This window comes from Xiphophorus maculatus, chromosome 16 (genome assembly GCF_002775205.1).
Source record: "Xiphophorus maculatus strain JP 163 A chromosome 16, X_maculatus-5.0-male, whole genome shotgun sequence".
NCBI classification, from domain to species: Eukaryota; Metazoa; Chordata; class Actinopteri; order Cyprinodontiformes; family Poeciliidae; genus Xiphophorus; species Xiphophorus maculatus.
In genome coordinates, this window is record NC_036458.1 from 11263907 (window position 1) to 11285261 (window position 21355).

Here is a 21355-nt window from a genome sequence, read left to right on the forward strand (position 1 = left end):
CCGCACACTCTTCTGCTGCACTGTGTCATCTGTCACTTGACAGAGTTGTCTACTACTCTATGGGCTCTCTTTTCCTCCAAGCAGATGGTGAACATTCAGAATGAAAGCAGATCCTAAGTCCTTTTGGATCTTCATCAGTCCACTGGTCTCTGGGTGTGTTGTGAACAGCAGCTCATGTTTCTCCAGCTCTAAGTCAACCTTTTTAGCTCTACAGCCCTACAGTAGAACAACTCAGCTTTCTACAGAGCGTATACATTTTTGTCAAACATTAGAAATATTACCTGCTGATAGTTTCTCCTGTCGGCCTTGCTGTTATTTTTGAGGAAATACTTCAAAGCAAACTGTTCACTTTGGGTTCTACTCTTCTTTAGTGATTACCAAATTTTTTATGGACCACTTTCTCCAGATCTTCCTGTCCTACTTACCTGTAGAAACAGCTGCACTACTCTGTCCTCTGCAAAGGGTGTGTGCTTTTATTTGGGCAAAGGAACAGGATTTACTTATGCATGCCTGTTTGTTCCATGCTTGCTTTTGAAGCCTGCGCTGCTCCTAACTGTATGTGATTTTATGAGACCAGCTTCTGTGCCATTAAGCCAGGCTGCTGTGTAGGAGCCAGGGCGAATGGAGAGCTTTAGAGATGCCATTGCAGCACACAACATCTGGGGGGGACTGTGCTGTGCAAATATGAGGGCAGAACACACATGTTCATGTTGGTGTTTGTGTGCATGTAATAGGAGGAAGGTGGTTAGCTTTGGCTGTTAGCAAAAAAAAAAAAAAGGAGTTTGGCTTTTTAAGTGAGGCCTCAGACTGCCCTCCATGTTCCTCTTGATTTATGGGCTTGTGTAGGAAATCTCCCATTTGTCACTTTCCATTTCTTTTCCCTAACTTATCCTTCAGTTTTTTATTTCTCCATTTTTGCTCTTACACCAAATGTTGAGATGATTCCTAACAGAAAGGAAGAAATTAAAGCTTTTATGTGCAAATGTTTCCAGCCAGGGGGAATAAAATACTTGTTTTTGTGGCTACGTTTTAGTCACTATTCATACATCATTTTGTTTGAGGTAAGAATGTGTGTCATTGCGTGGCATATACCCAATACTTCTAAATATTTGAAACCCCTTGTAACTATATTATTTCAGCATTGTTACATTATGCAGATATTTCTGGTCAGAACAAAACCTGTTAACCAGGTTTGGTTCAAATACCTTCCAGCCATCACATTTTGATACTGAGTTCATACTGAGGTCAGATTTAATCTGAAGTGTCTCTCTCTTTGTGTGTGTTTGTATGCATGTGAAATAGTAGTGGGTGAGGGTTTCAATTTCATGTCACACCTTCCTCACTCAGGTGGAAGCTATAAATCTGCCTTTTTCTGGTTTGCTGAGGATAACGCTGGAGCAGTTGAAATTTCGCCCCTATGTGAAAGTAGTGGAGGAAAGATGTATGAGGAGAAGAGGATTGGATTGGAGGAAAAATGAAAATACAGTTCATTTAAGAACTACCCATATTCCAAAAACCTTTAGAAATGTTGTTGTGCTGCAACTATAAATTTTAGCGTATTTTATTTTTTTAATGAGATAGACAACAAAATAGTGCATGATTATAAACTGAAAGAAACATAACAATATTTTTAAATACATTTTGAAAAATGTGTTGTAGGGCTGCAAAATGTGTTGTTACAATGTTATCATCTTGAGCTAAATACAGATTATGTACTTTAAGCTGATCTATCATTGTGCTTTGGCTTTTAGCCCAATTTACTCAGTTATCTCTAAATAAAATCTGAAGGCTTCTGGTTGCAATTTACTTTGGGGTTAAAGAAATTTGAGGAGGTAGATTCACAATTTTGCATTATTTTGTGTTTCTCTATCATATACAATCCCAGTAATATTCACTGTTGTTGGTTTTAACATGATACAATGTAATAAAATGGGATAGGAATGCTTTTGCAAGATGCATAAAATACATAAAGAGGCTTAATGAAAGACCTGGATGCCATGATTATGGGACTGGCTGATAAAAATCAAGATCTTTCTCAAAGAAGTCAATTTAGCCCCCCTCTTCCTACCCTAATTGTAAATAGATTGCTCCACTGGCTCTTTACTGTACTGATAGCACTGCTCAGCACAAGTCAATATGCAGACTCATGCTGCCTGACTCAATGAGATTCTATTTGTGTGTGTGGGCGTGTGTGTGTGGGTGTGTGTGGGTGGTGTGAGAAAAAAGCTTAAAACTCAGAATTCTTTGAATGCCACTTCTTTTCTCACCTGACAATAACATAACCAGTACCAGTCTGATCCAGCAGGAGGCTCCACTCTCAGAGTCCCCTGGCCATCAGTGAATAAGGCCTCAATGACGGCCGAACTCTGTGGTCAGAGTAAATAAGCAGTGTCGGAGAATGTCAACATGACCAGGCGGCTCCTTCACAGTGCCCACTGTTGACATAACTTCTCTCTTATCTGAGCCGAGCGCCACAATAGAACACTGTGCCAGAGCAAATACAGTAAGAGTTGCAAAACTACACACAAACCTATTCTAGCACACCGCGGCTGATAGGGAATGCATTGGCGGCACGAGTTAAAGCTGCTGCAGCTAATGCAGTGTGTCCGAGGACAACGCATTAAAGATGGCTGTAGATCCATGAAACAGCGGTGCAATCAAGTAAAAAATAAGTAAGGCCAACCTTACGGCCTGAAGGAAAGTTATTCCATCAAAGCCGTAATGGATGAATAGCTTAGGTTGGAGCATCAATTACCACTTGTGTGTGTGTGTATGTCAAAGCAAGCCCAAAGAGACACAAGACACACACAGAGAGAGAGAGAGATGTCACTGGCCCGCTTTTAAACACGTGTTTAAGTACCTGTGTCACATTTGCTTTTTTCTGTGTCAAAACATTTCAGTGGAGCTTCTTTCCCTCATTGCCTCACATCACCTTAATAACTCTTCTTTAGTCTCCTTCCCCCGCCTGGCCCCGTCCTCCTTTGCCTCCCTCTCTTTTCTCTCCATTATGGTCTCTGCCAGCTCAAAGACTGAGCTTGGCTCTGTCTCTGGCGTGTGATAACCTGTTGAAAGCTGTTGCTCTCCCGTGAATATGCAGTCTCCTAACTGAGGTTTATCTGCACTGCCTCTCTATGTCGCTCTCTTCCTTTAAATCGCTGTTTCATTTCACAGAGTCTCTGAATTGTTCAACATATGATATTGGTATACTCTCTCCCCCGATATAAAGCATAGTGCTTCCACTTGGTGCAAAGTTAAAGCTCACGTCCATGAAAAAGAATAAGTAAACAGCTTAAAGACAGTTAAATGGTTACTATGGAATTTTGAGTTATTATTTCAGATCCTCTGTGGTGCTATTGAGCATTTCCATTAGGAAAATATATAGTTTTAATTTTACTATGCGTGCATGTGTGTGGTATTTTTGAGTCTTTGTGCTTGTGCTCTTTTTTGAGGATATGCACAGACAGATCAAATGAGCAGCTGCAGCACATCTGTTAAATTCGATCAAATGGTGCAATCCTCATGTAACCCTGCAAGCGCTCTGTCTTTTCCATTTCCAAATGGCTAGCTATAGGAGAAGGCAAACACACATAGGTTCACACTTATCAAGGACTAATTCTAACTTTTACTTCACAAAGGTTAAAAAGGTCACCCTGTAAACATTGTGAAGTAACTTTGCTTTCCCCATACCAAGTAGTTCTTGTTCATTAATTGTAAAATCAAGTTAAAAAAAAGAAAAGAAAAATTATGTGGTCAGGGGTCAATTCAGAAATTGATGTCATTCCTTATATTATAATGTGGGATTTGCCAATCTTACTTGTGTCGGCTTTATTTTCTTCTTCTCTCACATCAATTATATTTTAATAATTTGAATCTGCAAAATGTGTGCTATTGTCGTTGCAATATTGATCTTTGCAACTGCAACTGCAGTGGACTAATTGGCCGTAACACATGCAACAGGTGTGCAAGTTTAGTCTTCAGGTTGAAATGATGAAAATTCTAGAAAATGATGGGTCCATTGTAACGTTAGGAAAAACAGCATGGAAAATGCAGGTTAATTACAATTATCATTTTCATAATGTTGTTCAGCTCTAATTTAAAAATTATTTTTTAAATTTCGAAATATTTTACTGTTATTTGAGATGTTTTCATTATAAATACAGTTTTTATGCGAAGTGTTAGTCTTCAAGCATTTTTTACTTCTTAATTTTCAACCTAGCTGCTCTCATTTACAAAATTTCTCTGTTAAATCTGAAATAAAAAGAACATTAATCCTATCTTTGTAATTGCAGCAACTTTTGAAACACAGTGAGGTTTGTTTTTGTTCACTGATAAATTGCTGATTCTGTCTATATGTCATCTGACAAAAACGTGAAATTAGAAGCATTAAATTAAAATGCTGCTTCATTCTTCCGCTTGCTGTTTTATACCTGCAAACTCACCAGGAAGCATTCCCCGCCTGCAGCAGGGTTCCATGCCTTCAAAACAGAGCCAGGTTTTAGTAACTTCTCACCATAATCAGTTTTTTAAGGTTGTGGTTTAAACCCTTCAATTTATACTGAGTTTAAAATGAGTGAAGGGTGAAGAGGAGGCATTTAGGTGACCTAATACAATCGTAGAGAAAGTTAATACAGTCTGTATTAGTAGAGCAGCCTTACCAAGCAAACAAGATTTAATGAGCAGCTGGTGATGAAATGCTCTTTCTCTTTCCTTCTAGCTGTTAGAAGGAGAGAGACAACCACTGCTTCTTTGTTTCTTAAAAATGTTTTACTTTTCATAAAGATGACCAGCTGTCATCTCTACAGATTGCAGGAAATGTTTCCAATTTTGCTCATCCCTGCCTGAATATATGGCTACAGATGTCGGGGGGAGCATTCCATGGAGGACCAGCGTCAGTGGTCGGAAGGCATTCCTCAGCTTTAAATCCTGGTTTGTCAGGAGTGATTCATAAATCTTTTTAATGTACAATTGAGCTGAACTTGTATACATTTGAGAAGATGAGTTACCACAGGCGGAAGGAAAGCAGCTATTTGTTTGAGTCCAGAAGTAGAGCCAGTTTGACTTTAAGGATTTGCGCCATAAAATGCCAAGGAGAGGCAAACATATTTATGTAGATCTTTGTAAAAGTATATATTCTTTCAAGTTTTTTATTTTAAACCAGAAACCTTAGTGTATTTAATGTGGAATTTTTGCATAGTGGACCAATACAAATTGTGCATATTTGTGAAGTGGAAGGAAAATGAACGTTTTCCATGTTTTTACAAACAAAATCTGCAAAATCTATGCTGCATTTGTATTAAGTCCCAGTGAACAGATACTTAATAAAATCACCTTTGATCTAAATAACTTAACTACACCTCTTGCTGTATGTTTAGGGTTGTCCTGGTGGAAAGTGAAACCTCCACATCACTCTCAGGTCTTTTACAGCCTCTGAAATCTTTCCTTCAATATTACCTTGTATTTAGCCCATCAACACTGCCTAACCTCCTGTTTTCTTCTTAATTAAAGCCTCCCCACAACATGATTTTGCCACCACTGTATCTTAACTGTGGGGATGGTGTATTTTGGCTGACGATCAGTCGTTTTCTGTACACAGTATTTTCCACATAGTTCAAAGTTTTAACTGCGGTCTCATCTGACTGCACTACCTTCTTCCACATGCCTGGCTTGTCAATTACAGAGTGGGTGGAAAAACCACAAATCAGACAAATCAGACATCTTGTAGCTTTTTTTTTATTGATGTCTTTTTTTTATTGCTGTGCTTCCATAAAGGCCACATTTTGTGGAGTGCATGACCAAAAGTTGTCTGGTCAACATACTCTCCCACCTGAGCTGTGGATCTCTGCAGCTCCTCCAGAGATCCGATTGATTTCTTGGCTGCTTGTGAAATCATTGCTCTCCATTGGGTCGACATTTGGGATATTCTTTTATAACCTTGACCTGCTTTAAGCTGCATCCCTGACCCGTCTTCTGTGCTTCCTGGTATTTGTGACGCTGTTTGTTCTCTGATGTTTTTTTTTTTTTAACAAACTCTTAAGGCCTTCACAGCTGTGTTGACATTCAGATTAACTTACACACACGTACTGTATTTGCTGTTTAGATAATTGATGCACTGAATTTTACTTAATGACGTCCAAGCAAAGGGATTTGAATACAAATGCTGACCAGATTCCTCAGATTATCCTCTGAAACTAATTTCAAACCTTCATTATGTTTTCTCCAGTTCATAATTAGACGCTACACTACTATAGCGATGTGTTACATAAGTCCTCTATCAAAAACACTGAAGTTTTTGGTTGGAACAGGCACTGTACTGTGTGTTCTTTACAAGGTAATACTGTGTAATGCTTGGCCTTGGCTTCCCAGGTGCTTCGTCTGTACAGGTTATCAGAGCAAAAACGCCTTGCATTCGTTTTGGTCAGAGCTACAAGAATTAAACATTTCTCCTTTGTTCCCCTTGTGAATTTCACAGCAAATTACACTCATGGCCGCAGAAAGACCTTGGACTTGCTGGCGTGGCAGCTCCCGACTTGTTATCTGCGCTGTTCTGCCTCTGTGGCTCTGACAGGCTACATCAGACAGAGAGAAGCCAGAGCAGGGAGCTGCCTTCTGTTTCTCGAGCACACAACTCCAGGAGTTTATCATATTACAAGCCGCTCCAAGAGAACTCAGAGGACAGCAGTGAGGCAAGGCCTTGATGTCCAGCACTGCTCCACATGACCTAAAGGAGGCGCCGGGCTGCAGATTACAGAGTACGGCAGAGAATGGGAGGACAAACGGGGAACATGACATTCTGACAAGTCATGGTTTGCCTGTTGAGTGCTCCAGTGTTGATTTATCTAATAGAGGGAGGATGAACTTATGACTATCCATAAAATAAGACATTCATTGCACTCCCAGACATACAAGAGTAAGGAAACAGCATGCAAGTGGGACAAGCGAATGGAAGGGAGTGTGGATTTTTTCTTTTTTTAAAAAAGGCCCCCAAAATATGAAGTGTTTTCATTTTTAAGTATGTGAACGACACCAAGAAAGAGAAGAGAGCGAGGTGATGAGGGAGGACAGAAATATGGAGCTGAGCATCAGGAGAAAGAGGCAGAGTGATGGAGAGGGTGTGAGGACGGAAAGGGAAAACTGAGAAGGGGAATGAGTGATGGGGCTCAAAGGAGCAGAAGGAGACACGAGGATAAAAGTGAAAAAGGAAAAGACAGCAGGCAAAATCTGCTCCAATGACTTGAACTGCTTGCAGATTTATGTGCTGTTCTGCGTATCATTATACATCAACCCGAGTGGATGCGGAGACTCAACTAATGTGACGCCTGTGAGGTTGTGTGTGCGTGTGTGTGTGTTTATCTGTGTGTGTATTGCGGCACACTTTTATTCTTCCTCTGCATGCAGTTTATGCCTCCTCCAAAGCAAACTGACTTCTGAGTTTTGCAGAAAGTACTCCACTGTGGTGAGGCAACATCCACCCACATCCAAACACCATTTTTTTTTCCCCCCCCAAAGCTTACCTACCTTGCTGGTGCTGGTCGAAAGAAAAGAGGTTTAGACCACCCAGGACCGGGTAGTCAAAACTCTGCTTTGATGTGGCACCAGCATATGTGGTACAATCACAGCCAAAACACACTCACAAAACACAGTTTTACTGCCTCCTGCGCCGCATCGCCGTGCCTCGTTGCTAGAGTGGTGGGATGCTTCAGAAGACAAAGAAGCAGAACGAGAGAGAGAAACAGCCACCTACTGTGCCAGGCAGTGCAGCCTGAAAAACTGGAGCCGTATGGTCCCCCTCAGGGAGGGGAAACCTGCCCAGTCTAACCACATCTCAATTAAGCAATTAAGTTCAAAAGTTAACAGGGGACTAATTAGAGAGTATAATGCTGAGTACTTGTTTTAATCTGCCTTTTTTTCCGTTCACCAGGCAAATCTGTCCGTGACCTCACTGGCACGCAACCTACTGTTAGTCACCCATCTATGGTAGGAGTCTTAAATATGAACCCTGCAGTTTCAGACAGATCAGTCATCGTCTGTAAAATAAACCAGATCCCTTGGTTGATTCCAACAAAACTAGCTGATTGTGAGAATCCAGTTTGCAATTATAGCGATGAGATAATAATCGAAAAATGACCTTTTAGTCATATACACCGTGGCTATTTTCTGTTTGTCTTTTCGTTTTTAGCCCTGCAGATGTCAGGATCTGTGTTTTTCCTTGTTTATTTAGAGTGTTCTGTGTCCTTAAGTCTCTTCGTTGTCCTGTCCTCCCCTTGATTGTTCCCAGGTGTGTCTCGTTCTGTCATTAACCTCCCATGTATTTAACTCCACCTGTGTTCCTTGTTCCTCGTCGGGTCCTTGTCGTTGTCAATGTCTAGCTTATTCGTCGTCAGTGTGTCCATGTGCCTGCTGCTTGTTGTTTGGACTGTGATTTTCTCAATTAAATTTCATTATTCATCATACCTGGGTCCGCTGCGTCTGCCTCACCACCTCTCACCACCAACACCGCACCGTTCCATGACAGCAGATGGGTTTTATTAGATGAAAATTAGAGGTTTAGAGCCCTGTTATTGGGCCATTTTACCTCAGCATACTCAGAACAATGACTTGCTTTTAAAGCTTGAGGCTGGATCATGCTCCCATCTCTGACAATATGCCTCCAGCAGAAACTGTTTGGAGCTCATACAGTTTATGTTTTTTGCTAAAGAGGAGAACCAGCGCAGCTAGACTGGGGCTTTCAATGAAGAAATATATGAAGGCAGGATTGTAGAGGGGCTGCTTTAAGCCAAATGTGTTTAGATTTAAGCTGACATCCACATACAGGCTCTCACAAAGGTATTTCCATCCTTTGAACAATTTCACATTTCATCACTGAATTCATTCTATTAAAAAAACAATCAATGTTATTGATTAACCTACGTCATTTGTGTTGAGCACTAGAGTTTACTGCAGGAACAGTTGATCCTACTGGCTGAATAATAGATCAGTGTAAAATTTGAATTTCTGACATTTGGAGTAAGTTGGTCAATAATTACTTTTTTTCCAAACAGTCATTTGCTATATAATGATTAAGCGATGATGAAATAGCTAATATATTTTGTCGCTGTAGTTGCATGTACTTTATTAAATTTGTATTTTATAGACCAACCCAAAGTAGCTCATAATTGTGAAATGAAAATTAAGTATTCGTCAAATAAGTAAACATCAGAAAAAAAGTGTTTTGCATAATAGATAGCCCCCTTATTTTGATATCTTAATAATCCGGTTTATCCAGTGCAGCCAGTTACTTTCGGAAGCAACCGGATCACCTGTATGGTGTTGCAACTTGGCCAAATACAGCTGGGATTTGTCATAAGCCAATGGTTAAATATCAACCATAAAAGATCTGTTTTAATGTTTTCCACTATAGCAATGTAGTCTGTCACTACATTGCTAGAAGTTTGTCACTTCTAGCAGTGTAGTAGTGGCAATCTTCTAACAACCAAACTTGGTAGAATATGCTTTGAGGACATGAGATCAAAGTTAAACATCTAAAGCCCTTTAACTCTCCATAACAAACATGACATGGTGGTGGCAGCATCATGTTGTGGGAACCTTTTTTGTTGTTGTTGTTGTTTTTCAGCAGAGCTTTAGGAAACCCTGTTACAGGCTACAAAATACTGGAGACTGGGGTGCAGATTTGTAGGAATGCCAAACTAAACATACATATCTACAATGGAAGGGTTTAGATCAAAAAGTTTTTATGTTTTAGAAAGGCCCAGTCAAAGTCATAACCTAAATCAATGGACAATCTCTAGCAAGACATAAAACTGATATTACCATGATCCAAAATGACTGAGCTTGAGCTATTTTGAAAAGAAGCGGCAAAACGTTAGGTCTCAATATTGGCAAAGCTGCTAGCGACAAAACCCAAAAGACTCGCTGCTGTAATTTCAGCAAAAAGTGTATCGACTCATGGGTGCTGAATACATATGCACGCACACTTTGCGGCTGCAACACGATAACATGAAAAAGGCACAGAGAGGTGAGAAATATCTCTTTGATTCAGTTTGTTTCCCAACAGCCGGCTCTTAAAAACTCCGAAGTGGTTGATTAGCAGTTTGTGTTCTTGCCTGTGTGTTCATGTGTGTGAAAGAGGTGGGAGTGAGAACAGCCAGGATGCAGTATGAGAGGTGAAGGACTCCCCTGTTGTATGTGAGGCCCTGGAGGATTCATCTCCCCTTCCTCCTCCCTCTCCCTCTCTTACACTCACCCCTTCCTCTGTGAGCTCCACAATGCTGGGAAGAAATGTGTCATTAACGGGGAGGGGGGAGAGAGACCAAAATAATGTTTATGGGCTCAAGCAGCACTGAAATCATTTTCCATATCAGTGCAACTGCATGGGCCCTGTGGGGGAGTAAATCTGATTTTCTCCTCCCTGTGCCAATGGGAAACATCATGGGAAAGAAAACAGATTGGATTGTTAGAGCGATGGCCTGACGCAGCTGTGGGCGGCTCTTTTTTGTGTTTGGGCGCTTTGCTGTGTGCGCGCGTCTGTGTTTGCTCATAAGTTAAAGTGTGTGTAAAAGAGAAGGGTTGAAAAACGAGGGATGGGGTGTGAGTAAGAGACAGCTAAATGGGGAAGATAACATGCACATGTGGATAAACGTTTGCATTGAATCACCTTTTAATGCTGTGAAAATGCAGAGTCGGGACTTGACACATGGCCCTAATTTAATCTCATGTAACAAAGGGTCAGATAGCAAGCATACTTGTTAAACCTTTGTAACCTTTCCATAAAATCATGTCTCTTTTTGTGCCCAGTCTAAAAGAAACGTTTAACCAGAAGACAAATAACCCTACTGGTTTAGTAGAATACTAAAGGAAACATTGAGGCACTTGCAGAGAAAAAATCACATTGCAATGAAAAAAATAAACTAGATTGGAGCAGCCTGTAATCCCCTTCCTAATACATCTTGAAAATTTAAGGGGCAGTTTGCCTACTGTGTGTTGTAACATTATTTTCACTGCGTGCGCTGTTAAGTTTGTTTTGTGGGAAGCAGGAACGTGGATGATTTCACCGGTGGGTGTTACGGGGGAGTGATAAGTTTGGAATCTTGGTTGTCCTGATTGTTGTCCTCGACCTGATGCTGTTTCAAATCTGTCCTCCCACCTTTGGCGTCCCGGTCTGGAATTCACCGCTCTTCTCAGATTTGTCCCAGTGACTCTGCAAACATCTGCATTTCGATATAAATCATAGCCAGGACACCTAAGTGAGCCCAAACCTTTTGCTAAGCCCAGTAAATATGCCATCTGATCTTGCTGCTTTACATTAATTTTTACCGTAGTTCTTAAACTTTATTTCTACCTGGCCCTCCTCAAATCCATGCTCTCCCTCATCACTCAGTTCTTATCACTACAGTCAGAAATATTTTTTATTCTTAAATGGAACTCTCTCTCTAGCCTGCTCCTCTGTAAAGCTGCAAATGTGCTGCATGTCCTCTTTATTTAATGTACCAATAAAATATCTCTTCAGCTGGAACTCTTCCAGACATTGCTTTCACTTGCTCGCCGGCCACTCCCTATCCTCTCCTCATCAAGATTGGTGGTGGTGAACTCTTTGAACGGCAATAAAACTCTGTGAAAAATTACTTTATTAATGATAATTGCCGTAACACCGAGGTCAAGTATACACTGAAAAGATTAGTGACAATTTCCTCCGAATTTATTCACACTCCTTGAACTTATTCACATTTTGTAGGGACCAGAAAATGTTTTGGGATTTTTGTTTGATAGACCAGCATAAAGTCTACGCTGGCCTTTGTTTATATGACTGTTCAATCTCTGGAAATGGAAAGAAACTAATATTACATGTTACCCTGAATAAACTATGATTCACAGTGACACAGATCCTCGTCTGAAAATGCTTTTCTTTAGCAGGGAGCCAAAAGTGGTGATAGGTTGTCATGAAACATTGTTCAGTATATCATCCACTTACATTTTGTTCTGATCTGGCTCAAAGGCCACAGCAAAAACAGAGATGCCTGTTCTGAAGTTCCTATAAATATGTTCAACACAAGCTACGGTTAAAATCAAAGTTTCTAATATGAAGTGTGACTTTGGTGACATAAGGACTCTGGTGTGCATGGGTGAAGGATATATGTGTAGGTTTTGTAATTTACAATCAAAATAATCTAGAAAGTAAAAGCAGCAGAATATCTGTGGAGGGGAGTATAGAGAAGTTAGTTTGCAGTAATGGTTTAAATAACTGAAGGCTTTACTAGGTGCTGAAGTGGACGAGGACAGCTATTAGTTCCAAATCAAACTTTTTGTGGAAGAAGAAAGTCATTGTTGATGAAAAGCCATCTTGATGACACAGTCAAGTTGGAAAAGGTATTACTGTCAGTTAAAAATTAAACATTTGGCCTAGATGCACCCTGTACAAACAACAATCTCTTATGTTGGAAGATGAATTATGGTTCGATAATGAGCTAGAGCAGGCATTGAAGCTACTGAGAGATGGTTGGAGATACATACACTGCAATCCTATTAGAAAATGTGCTGCAAAAATTTTAAAATGGGGCAGAGATTAATCTTTTAACATGCATAACAAAGCAGTACAGTGAGAAGTACAATAAAATGTTCAAATCAGGAGTCTCAAACTAAATGTCCCTCAAGCACATTTAGATGTGTTTCTAATTCAGTACATCTGAGCCAATATTTAGGTCATAAGAAGACTTATGACTTGGTTACATATTTGATTCAGGTTTCTTGCACCAAGGATGCATTTTAAAGTTCAAGGCAGCATGCCTTGAGGACTGTATTTTGAGATGCCATGTTTGATCAAAGATAATTCAAAGGTTAGAATGGCCAAGTCAAAATCTAGATCTAAATCTAATTGAGAGTTTCACTAAATGCTGGAAAACAGAAATATGTGAGATTGTGCTTGCAGCAGAGTAGGGTTCTGTAATTTATTGAGTCAGAGATTGTATAAAAGCTGGTCAAACTCTTCAGATATTCACTTGTAAAAAAAAATGAATTCGTTAATATTTTTCTTTTTACTTTGTAGGGACCAATATTTTTACTTAATATTTACATAGTTGGTTGTGTTGGTGTGTCACGCAAAACCCAAATGATTGAAGTTGTTGATATACTGTGACAAAATGTGAAAAAGATCAATGAGCATTAATAATTTTGTAAATAACTTTAAGCATCTGTACACATAGAGTGTGTATCGGTGCAAGATGACTGCTTTCTTTGTTGTACTTCTGTGGAGTCAAAGTGTTATTCACATATTTTGACACTGCAAAATCTGGTGAAATTCTTTGATGTTACCTCTAAATACGTCTCAGAAGATACATTTCTTTGTGTATCTGTTCGGGCCTGAGTTCGCTCACTGTTATTTTCAGAATTCCTGCCAAATTACAGTAAGCCATTTGGGTTAATTTATTTAGGATAAGAACCGCTAATCTCAGTCATGTCCTCTTGCATGTCGTGTAAACACTTGTTCAAAGTTTGTAGATAAATCATATGACCTCTCCAAATAAATTGTATTTGCTTTGTACCGCTCCAAAAGGATTTCTAGTCTGCCTTTGCTGTCTTTACCCTGTCATCGTTCTGATAGTGAACAAGTGGCTGACCACCAGCCCCACTTTGCAAACACAGGCTGTCAACTTCAGCAAGACGGCTGCCATATGGACTCACAATCGCGCACACAGATGCTCGCATATGCTCGGCAGCTCCCACATGCTCTTTTCACATTGAAACTTTCTCACAGTTGCTCTCACACTTATCTGCTCTAAACTCTCCACTCTTACCCCCTTTCTGTCCCCCACTGGATGTTGCCCTGTGTCAAAAGAGTCCTTCTCACTCTCTTCCTCCATGTGTCTATCCACCTATCCTTCCAACTGCTTCTCGCTTTCCACTTCTCCCACCCCCGCGCTGACCACATCCACTAAGCTCACTCCACAGGCACGCAGTATGGAGAGTGTCGGAGGCGTGCGCTGCTGGCACTTTCCCCCACCCCTGCACTGGGCACGGCTCCAGCGCTGGACTGCCTGATTGCTCTCTCTTTCTCGCTCTTGCTTCAGTATACTTCTTGATCAGCCCAGCTTCTCACTAGATAGATGTTACCATCAACTCTCTCTAGAACAAAAAGAAAAAAAAAATATTTGCAACAATTGTTTCTGAGAAGGAATTTGGCTACCAGTTGCACAAATGCTTTCAATATGGCTTTGACTGTTTAAAGGAAATCCCCCCCACTTTAGTAGCCATTTCAAATTCCTACTGGGTTTTATTGTGAGGAAGTAGGCGCTGGGTTAGTCAGCGGCCCTTTGGGATAGCATATGCAGTCTGACTGGAGCTGCTGGTGTGTACAGTCCCTCACTCTAGTCCAGCTTTTAAAAGTTTGAAAAACCCAGTTATGTATTTAGGAGTGAACGCTGGTGTGGAAAGTCTGTCTTGATTTTTCATGGACATCTAAATTCCTGGACAGAACTTGGAATTTGCTCGTTAGGAAAGTCTGGTAGGAAAGAAAGTGGAGGTCAATTTTTTGTACCAACAGGCATCCTGCTCAGTATGTTTTTACTTGGTAAGTCAATATTCATTTCACTTGGTTTCAGAATGAGTTTGCTTTGGAGTTGTCCCAAGAATACATGCCACAATTAACTGAGCCACCAGTGATTATTTTGTTGTAATTATTTTCTTTTACATAAACAGTGGCTCTCAAACGTTTGCACACCCCTGTTGAAATACAAGGTTTGTGTAATGTCAAATAAATGGGAGAATGATAAATTATTTTTAAAAATACATATAATGTTGCATTTATCCTACTTTATAGAATTTACATTGTACTAGAGGTGTAATAACTTGGTTGAAAAAGTTTGTACACTCTTTAAGTAATGTTGTAAATTCTGCATTCATTCTTGAATACTCACTTCCCATTAATTCCATAAAAATCTATAGTATAGTAATGTAAACAACACATTTTTCAGATTATTACTATTATTATTATTTTTAAATTTTTAAATTATTATTATTTTTTTACATTTGCAACCTTCGAATGAAGCCAAAGGTCATTAGGATCACAAAGATGTTAATGTACTGTAATGTGTAAAATCTACACGTGCAGATGGGAAAAATCAAATATTTAAAATGTCTTTGTTCAGAACTAAATTCAGCAGAAAATCTGTGTGGATATCTGAGGCAGACTGTGAACAGTAGATGTCCTCACAATTCAAAAGACTTTGAGAAGGCTTCCAAAGTAGAATGGGCAAACATTATCAAATCAAAATGTGGGATGCTAATCAACTCCTGCCAATGAACACTGAGTAATGAAATTGAATCAAAGGTGCTTCAACAAGTTTGGAGCACATGGCACACCGTTTTTTTTTCCTTCTATTTTTCTTTTGAACTTTGAACTTGTGCATGCATCTATTGCTTAACAGGGCTAACTATACATTTGTGAGAGTCACTCCATAATCACACAGGTAGAGAATGTTTGCTGGAATTATAAAAAACTCAACTTTCACACCACAGTGACTGCCTTCTTCACACACTTCACCTTCTTGTGTGTCTTGACTGTTTCCAAAGATACGTGGTCTGCTTCTTCTGGCCCATTTTCTGCAGCGCTCCCTGATCACTGAGCAGTGGAAAGCAGGTTTATGCAGTCACACCTACAATTTTCTCTTTGTCTCCCTTCTCTCGTCACCGTCACTCTCACTCTCACCTCTCATTGTCTGTCGAGTGTCCTTGTCTAGACGACACGACTATCCGTCCCTTTAGGCAGCTGTCTGAAAACAAGACTGAGAACCAAAGACTTCCTGGGTTCATTTATCAAAAGCAGAGAAGGAAATGTGATGCACTGGGAAATAATCACGGGCAGTGTGTGAATGAGTGTGCATTTCCTAAGGAGAAAATGTTGGTGTGAGTCCAGCATTCAAAAGGACAACATGCCATGGGTGGGTGCTTATTGTCTTCTCCACCGTTTTTATTTCCCAGATTACTTCTTGACCCACGTAAATCTGTTCACATCCTATTATTGTGCAATGCCTTGTTAGGACGCCAAGCAACAGCACAACCTTGAGTAATATTAATCAGCAGGGTTGCTAACAGACCAGATTAGTTACCCAAAAAGTACAAAAAGGTGGGGCCTCCCTCCCAGGATCCAAACAATTAAAACCAGATAAAATTTCTTGGTGGGGTGTGTGTGCGTATGTGGAGGCGTGTGTGTGTGTGTGTGTGAATACAAGTTCTGGGGCTTCAAGGTAGGCTGTGAAGGCTGTTGTTGCTGAGCAGCAGGCTGACTGAGTGCATCAGTCCATCGGTCGTTGTAAAGCCTACTTGCCTTGAGCGCTGTTTCTCTTTTGTTCCCATGACAACTGGGCTTTCATTCTTTTGCTCCGCCTCCCAGCCTGCTGCTCGCTCCTTTGCATCCTCAGGGGCCTTTGCGTTGGCCCACGTTACCTCACGTGCACAGTTGTTTAGTTTTGGTCCACCGTCATCTTACACACCTACGTTGAAAACTAGTTAACACCTCCTGTTCACGAGCTGCTGTGGTATCTGATAGACCCTCTTTTTTTTTTTGCTTTCACATTTCAACCTTTGTATAAGACATTAATAAGAGCAGGTGTTGATTAGATGTTTTAAGCTTAAAGGAAGAAAACTTTGATTCCTCAATTCATTCGTTTTCCCCTTACTTTAACTCTATAATAGGATTAATCTTTATTTCCATTAGAGATCGGCGTCAATTAGGATCCACATGACTTGATTTTTTAAGGACCTGCACAACTACATTGAAAGGAAAGGAAATATATTTAAAGATCAAGTAACTTCATTGTGAGTAGTACTGATAGATTTTCTATAAATGGAGGGAAATTCAGTGCTTGTAGTAACTTTGTTTTGCATTTACATTAGTATCCAAAATGAAAGTACCCCAGAAATTTGCTATTTCTCCCCTGGTACTTCCAGTTTATCAGGATGTAGCGGGTAAAATATGGTATGATATTGAACTATTGTTACTTTTAATAAAACAAAATGAAATGACAAATTATTGGATATGTTCATTATTGCTGAGTCAGCAAGGCAGTAACCTGATGTAAAGGTCAGTATGTTATGAAGCCATATTTTCTTCTGCAGCTGATATTGGAAAAGTTATTGTTATCCTCTCTGGAATAGATGTGAAGGTCTGATGTAATAGTTGTGGGGAGGGCCTTAGGTATCCCTCCTAAGCCCCCCTGGTCCCCTGCCTCAATATAATTTTAAATCGGCCTTAAATCTAGCTTAGTCTTTTAAAATCTACTTCCTTGGCATCCTCTTTTCTCATCTCCTCTTTCTCCTTTACTCATCTTTCTAACAGCAGCAACTCTCCTCTCAGATGGTTACGAGAGGCTTCGTGCATTCTGTCACCTTCATAGTCTCTCTCTCTCTCTCTCTCTCTCTCTCTCTCTTTCCCTCCCTCTGTCTTTCTCTCTCTGAGGAAAAGCTGTTAATAATGCAGGAGGATTAGCTGATCTATGTGAGCTGGAGGCGATGAGGAAAGCTGGGCTTCCTGGGGGCAACAGGCAAAGGGGACGAGTGTGTGCTGTGTGAAATGCGGCGGCACATAGGAGCCCTAGTTGCCTGGATGACGGAAGCTGGATGCATGCCTGGTGAGCACGCTGGTCATAATCCCACCCCCCGACCCGCTTTGCCCTGTAGTTTGGAGAGCTGTGCCAGGAGCCCTCTATGGAGACAGGGTGATATGAGGTGGCAGCAGAGAGCAGAGGAAGAACAACATTGGCTTTTGTGGTAGTTTACAATACGTTGCATCAACACACACAATGCTCCTACAACTGAAGAATCCTCTTCTTCAATTCTATACGTTACATTCTCTAAATAGTTGAAGGAATGATGGTGTTCTTTCAGTTTATTGCAATTGTGGATCTGTTAGCAGCTCCAGTTATTTTTACATCTGAGTTTATTTATCTTCACAAAAGCAGCATCATATGCTTGCAACCCTATTTACACACTTTGGATTGTTTTATCTCTCATTATGCAACCAAAAACTGCAATATGCTTTTGGGGGTTTTGCTCTTTTGGGCTACGCCTCTCCTATCTTTCCACATCTGTACGCAAAAACTTTTGCCCATTCTTCAACAACTCAACCTTGGCCAGATTGAATGGAGAGCATTTGTGAATATATATTTTTAAGTCTTGACGTAGACTCGACCATTCTATCACTCCTTCTTAGCATTTTAAAGGTGAATAGCCATTTTGTTGGTTGGTTTTGGTGTTGCTGTGTCTTCTGTACTTCATGAAGCTATTAATTTAATAACGTATTATATAAAAAAATTATTTTACAGTATTTAAATTAAATTAAATTCATGTGCACTTTATTTAGAGCCTCCTTCACTTTATCAGAGTGAAGGAGGCTCAATATAAAATTTGTAATACTTTTGAAAACCAGTTTTCTCCAGTTCAATATTATCCACTTTTACAGGTCTTTTACAAAAAAATAAAAATAAAAAATAAAAGGAGATAATATTTTTGCAAGACGCTTCCCTCTATATATATTAACTAAATTTGTGAGATGACATGAAAGGCTAATTTTATGGAAGTTTATATATTTTTTATTTTTAAGTGGAAGTTAGGAAAATTTGGATGTTCCGGAGAACTTCCACCTGTCTTATGGTATGGCAGAAAATGTGGCTCGAGATTATTCAAAATGTATATCCTGACCTACAGTAGATGTGTGTGACCTCCTTTGTTAACCTTTTTGTTTTGACCTTTTAGCCATATGCCTGTTTGCTGTAGGTGCATTGAGCAAACTGGTGAGTTCAGGCCTTCTGTCTGCCTTGAGGAGGTGCTCATTCCCTGCTTACCAGATTAAAACTTCCAGACATTTTGTTCTCACAGTCAGTGGAAGGGACTGACTCATGTTTGGATTGATTAAAGGTGGAAGAAAATCAGGTCACGTCACACATGTTGCAAGATCAACCATCCTAGGACAAAGATGATTAACTTTCATAGTGTTTCTTAACCCTATGTATATATTTTTATAGCTTTGCATGTATGATACACACACGTGGGCGTGCGTGTGCGTGTGCGTTTGTGTGCAAGTGAGGTCTCATACTGGCAACTTCATACATATGCATGAGACCTCATGGTTGTGTCACTTGGGGGAAATGAATGTGTAAAGAACTGGGCTCCCGGGCCCCTCACTCAAGTGCACTGGCGGGCGCGTAATGGGAATGCAATTTAAGCAGTGGTTAATCAGTGTGTTTTCACCAGCTTGCCCAGCAATGCATAATAGACAATCAGCCCCCAGTCACATGGGCGTTGCTACAAATGGTCAATTACTCATCATAGTCTTGTTAAACACAAGGTTCAGCCAGCCAGGGACAGATTGCTCTGCTGGTGCCATTATTATTGGGAAGAACAAAGCGAAGCAACGTTATGAGTCAGAAAGAAATCGTGACAGAGGAAGGGAAAGAAGAGACAATAGGAATTTGAAAAGGCACGGACATAGTGTATTTCTGCTCATCGGAATAGGAAAGAGAATAGCGGAAATGGCTGTTGTGACAAAAAAAAGGGTGAAGAAAGAGGGAAAACCAAAAATGGAACTGAAAAAGAGTGAAAAATAGAACTGTTATAGTCATGCTGAGAAATGCAAGAGTGAAAGACAGAAAAGAGAGAGTGGAGGTGAAATGGAGCAAAGCAATAAAATAGATTGAGGGCATGAAAGTGAGAGATGGAGAGAGCAAGATAATGGAGAGAGGGAGAGAAATTGAGAAAGGGACGCTGGGGAGCAGGAGCAAAAGTGTGTGAGAGCGAGAGGGAGAGAGCCTGAGAAAGTGTGTACTCAGCTGTGAGATGAGACCTCTGTCTGCCCATGGGGAGAGGTGCTGTGAGGGGAGAGGACTCCGCTGACAGCGAAGGGGAGGAGAGTCTCACACTCTTTCTTTCTCACACACACACGCAAATACATGAACACACAATCTCTCATCCTCTCCAAGGCTTAATAATTCAAGCTAAACAGTGAGTATACAACAAGATAGGGTTAGGGTACTTCCTAGATAGTTTGGTCAAAATCATGGTAACAGTCCACTCCTCTAAATCTAATCTTCACTTTCTTTCTTCCCCTTCTGTCCCATCCATGATGCAGGCAGTGGATTGATGGGCAACTCGTCAGCCTCTTTCATGGGGACCTTCCTGGCCAGTAGTTTGGGTTCCCCGCCTTCTCACCCGCCTCACCCCTCCAGGCCGCCCTCCTCCCCCTCTTCGCCATCCTTCCGAGGCGGACCCCACTCCAGCGCCTCACAGATCTGGTTTCCCCATTCCCATGAAGGTACCTCACATAACACGAGCATACTGTATACACGCTCATGTAGTTATTCCATCACTTCATCACATCGTCAGTAAAAGGTGATACTTGTATCTTGGCAGTTCTGGAGACACAGGTTTGTCTGGTGTATTGTTGTCCTGACATTTCCTATTCTGGGGATTTGTATAAGGCTTCTGCTAAAATTTGCAGTAGTCTAATGATAGTTTTGCACCAAAAATAGAAAAAAGAACAGAGCGCTGTGGTTCAGTTGTCTGGATAAGGATGCAGGGTCAATAGTTCAGCCAAGGAATCTTGCGGTATTCAATTCATGTCAGCAAGAATGTCGCCCCAGGCTGCGCGAAGCAGCACATGGAAACGTGGGCCAATAAAAAGTTGCAGTGATTGCAAAGCTTTCTGCCAGTGCCTCAATTGCAGCTTAACAAAGGGGCGTTCCCACCCAACACTCAGCATTATAACATCCTAACTCCACAAACATGCGCCCAGTCACCCAAAATAAGTACACAATGTAGGTTTAGCAACCGCAATGTTAGTTTCATCAGGAAGTCAGAGAAGGATGACATTGAGAATTTCATTTTGTTTTTGAATATTTACACCTAGACTAAGAGAGGAAATATAAACAAAGGTATATTCAAATAAAGATCTGAAAAGTGTAGCCTTCTTTAGCAGCTTCCCAGCCCCTGCTTAACAAAATCATCCCCGCAACATAAATCAGTCACCACCGTGTGGCAATGGTATGCTTAATGTGATGTATGGTGTTAGTTTTCCACCACATATTGTGTTTTGCATTTGGACTAAGTAGTTCAATTTTTACCTCATCTCATTTCATACAGGCTGACCTTATTTGCTGATTATATGTATTTTGGCAACTGTTGGTTTTATGTAAGAGCAAAAAAGAAAAAAAAAAGACAAAAACAAATGGCGACCAAATCTTTCAGATACCTTTATTTGTAAAACAAATACTTGAAAACCACATGTACTTCTTTTTGTTAGTCTGTCACATAAAATCCAAGTAAAACACATTGACGTTTGGGGTTGTAATGTGGCAGTTTGTGGTGTGTGAGTGAG

At 40.5% G+C, this 21355-nt stretch overlaps 1 protein-coding gene across 3 annotated transcripts in view; it reads left to right on the forward strand.

Annotated features, from left to right (window-relative positions):
- The window catches only part of LOC102217257 (BAH and coiled-coil domain-containing protein 1-like), a 75111-nt gene that overhangs the window by 18532 nt on the left and 35224 nt on the right, over positions 1-21355 (forward strand). For 2 of the 3 annotated variants that reach the window (XM_023348825.1, XM_023348826.1), the window contains exon 3: positions 20111-20293. In XM_023348825.1, coding sequence (XP_023204593.1) covers positions 20111-20293 — 183 coding nt within the window. Of the gene's footprint in view, positions 1-14423; positions 14558-20110; positions 20294-21355 lie in introns of those variants that run through there. The other variant, XM_023348827.1, reaches the window with a different exon arrangement.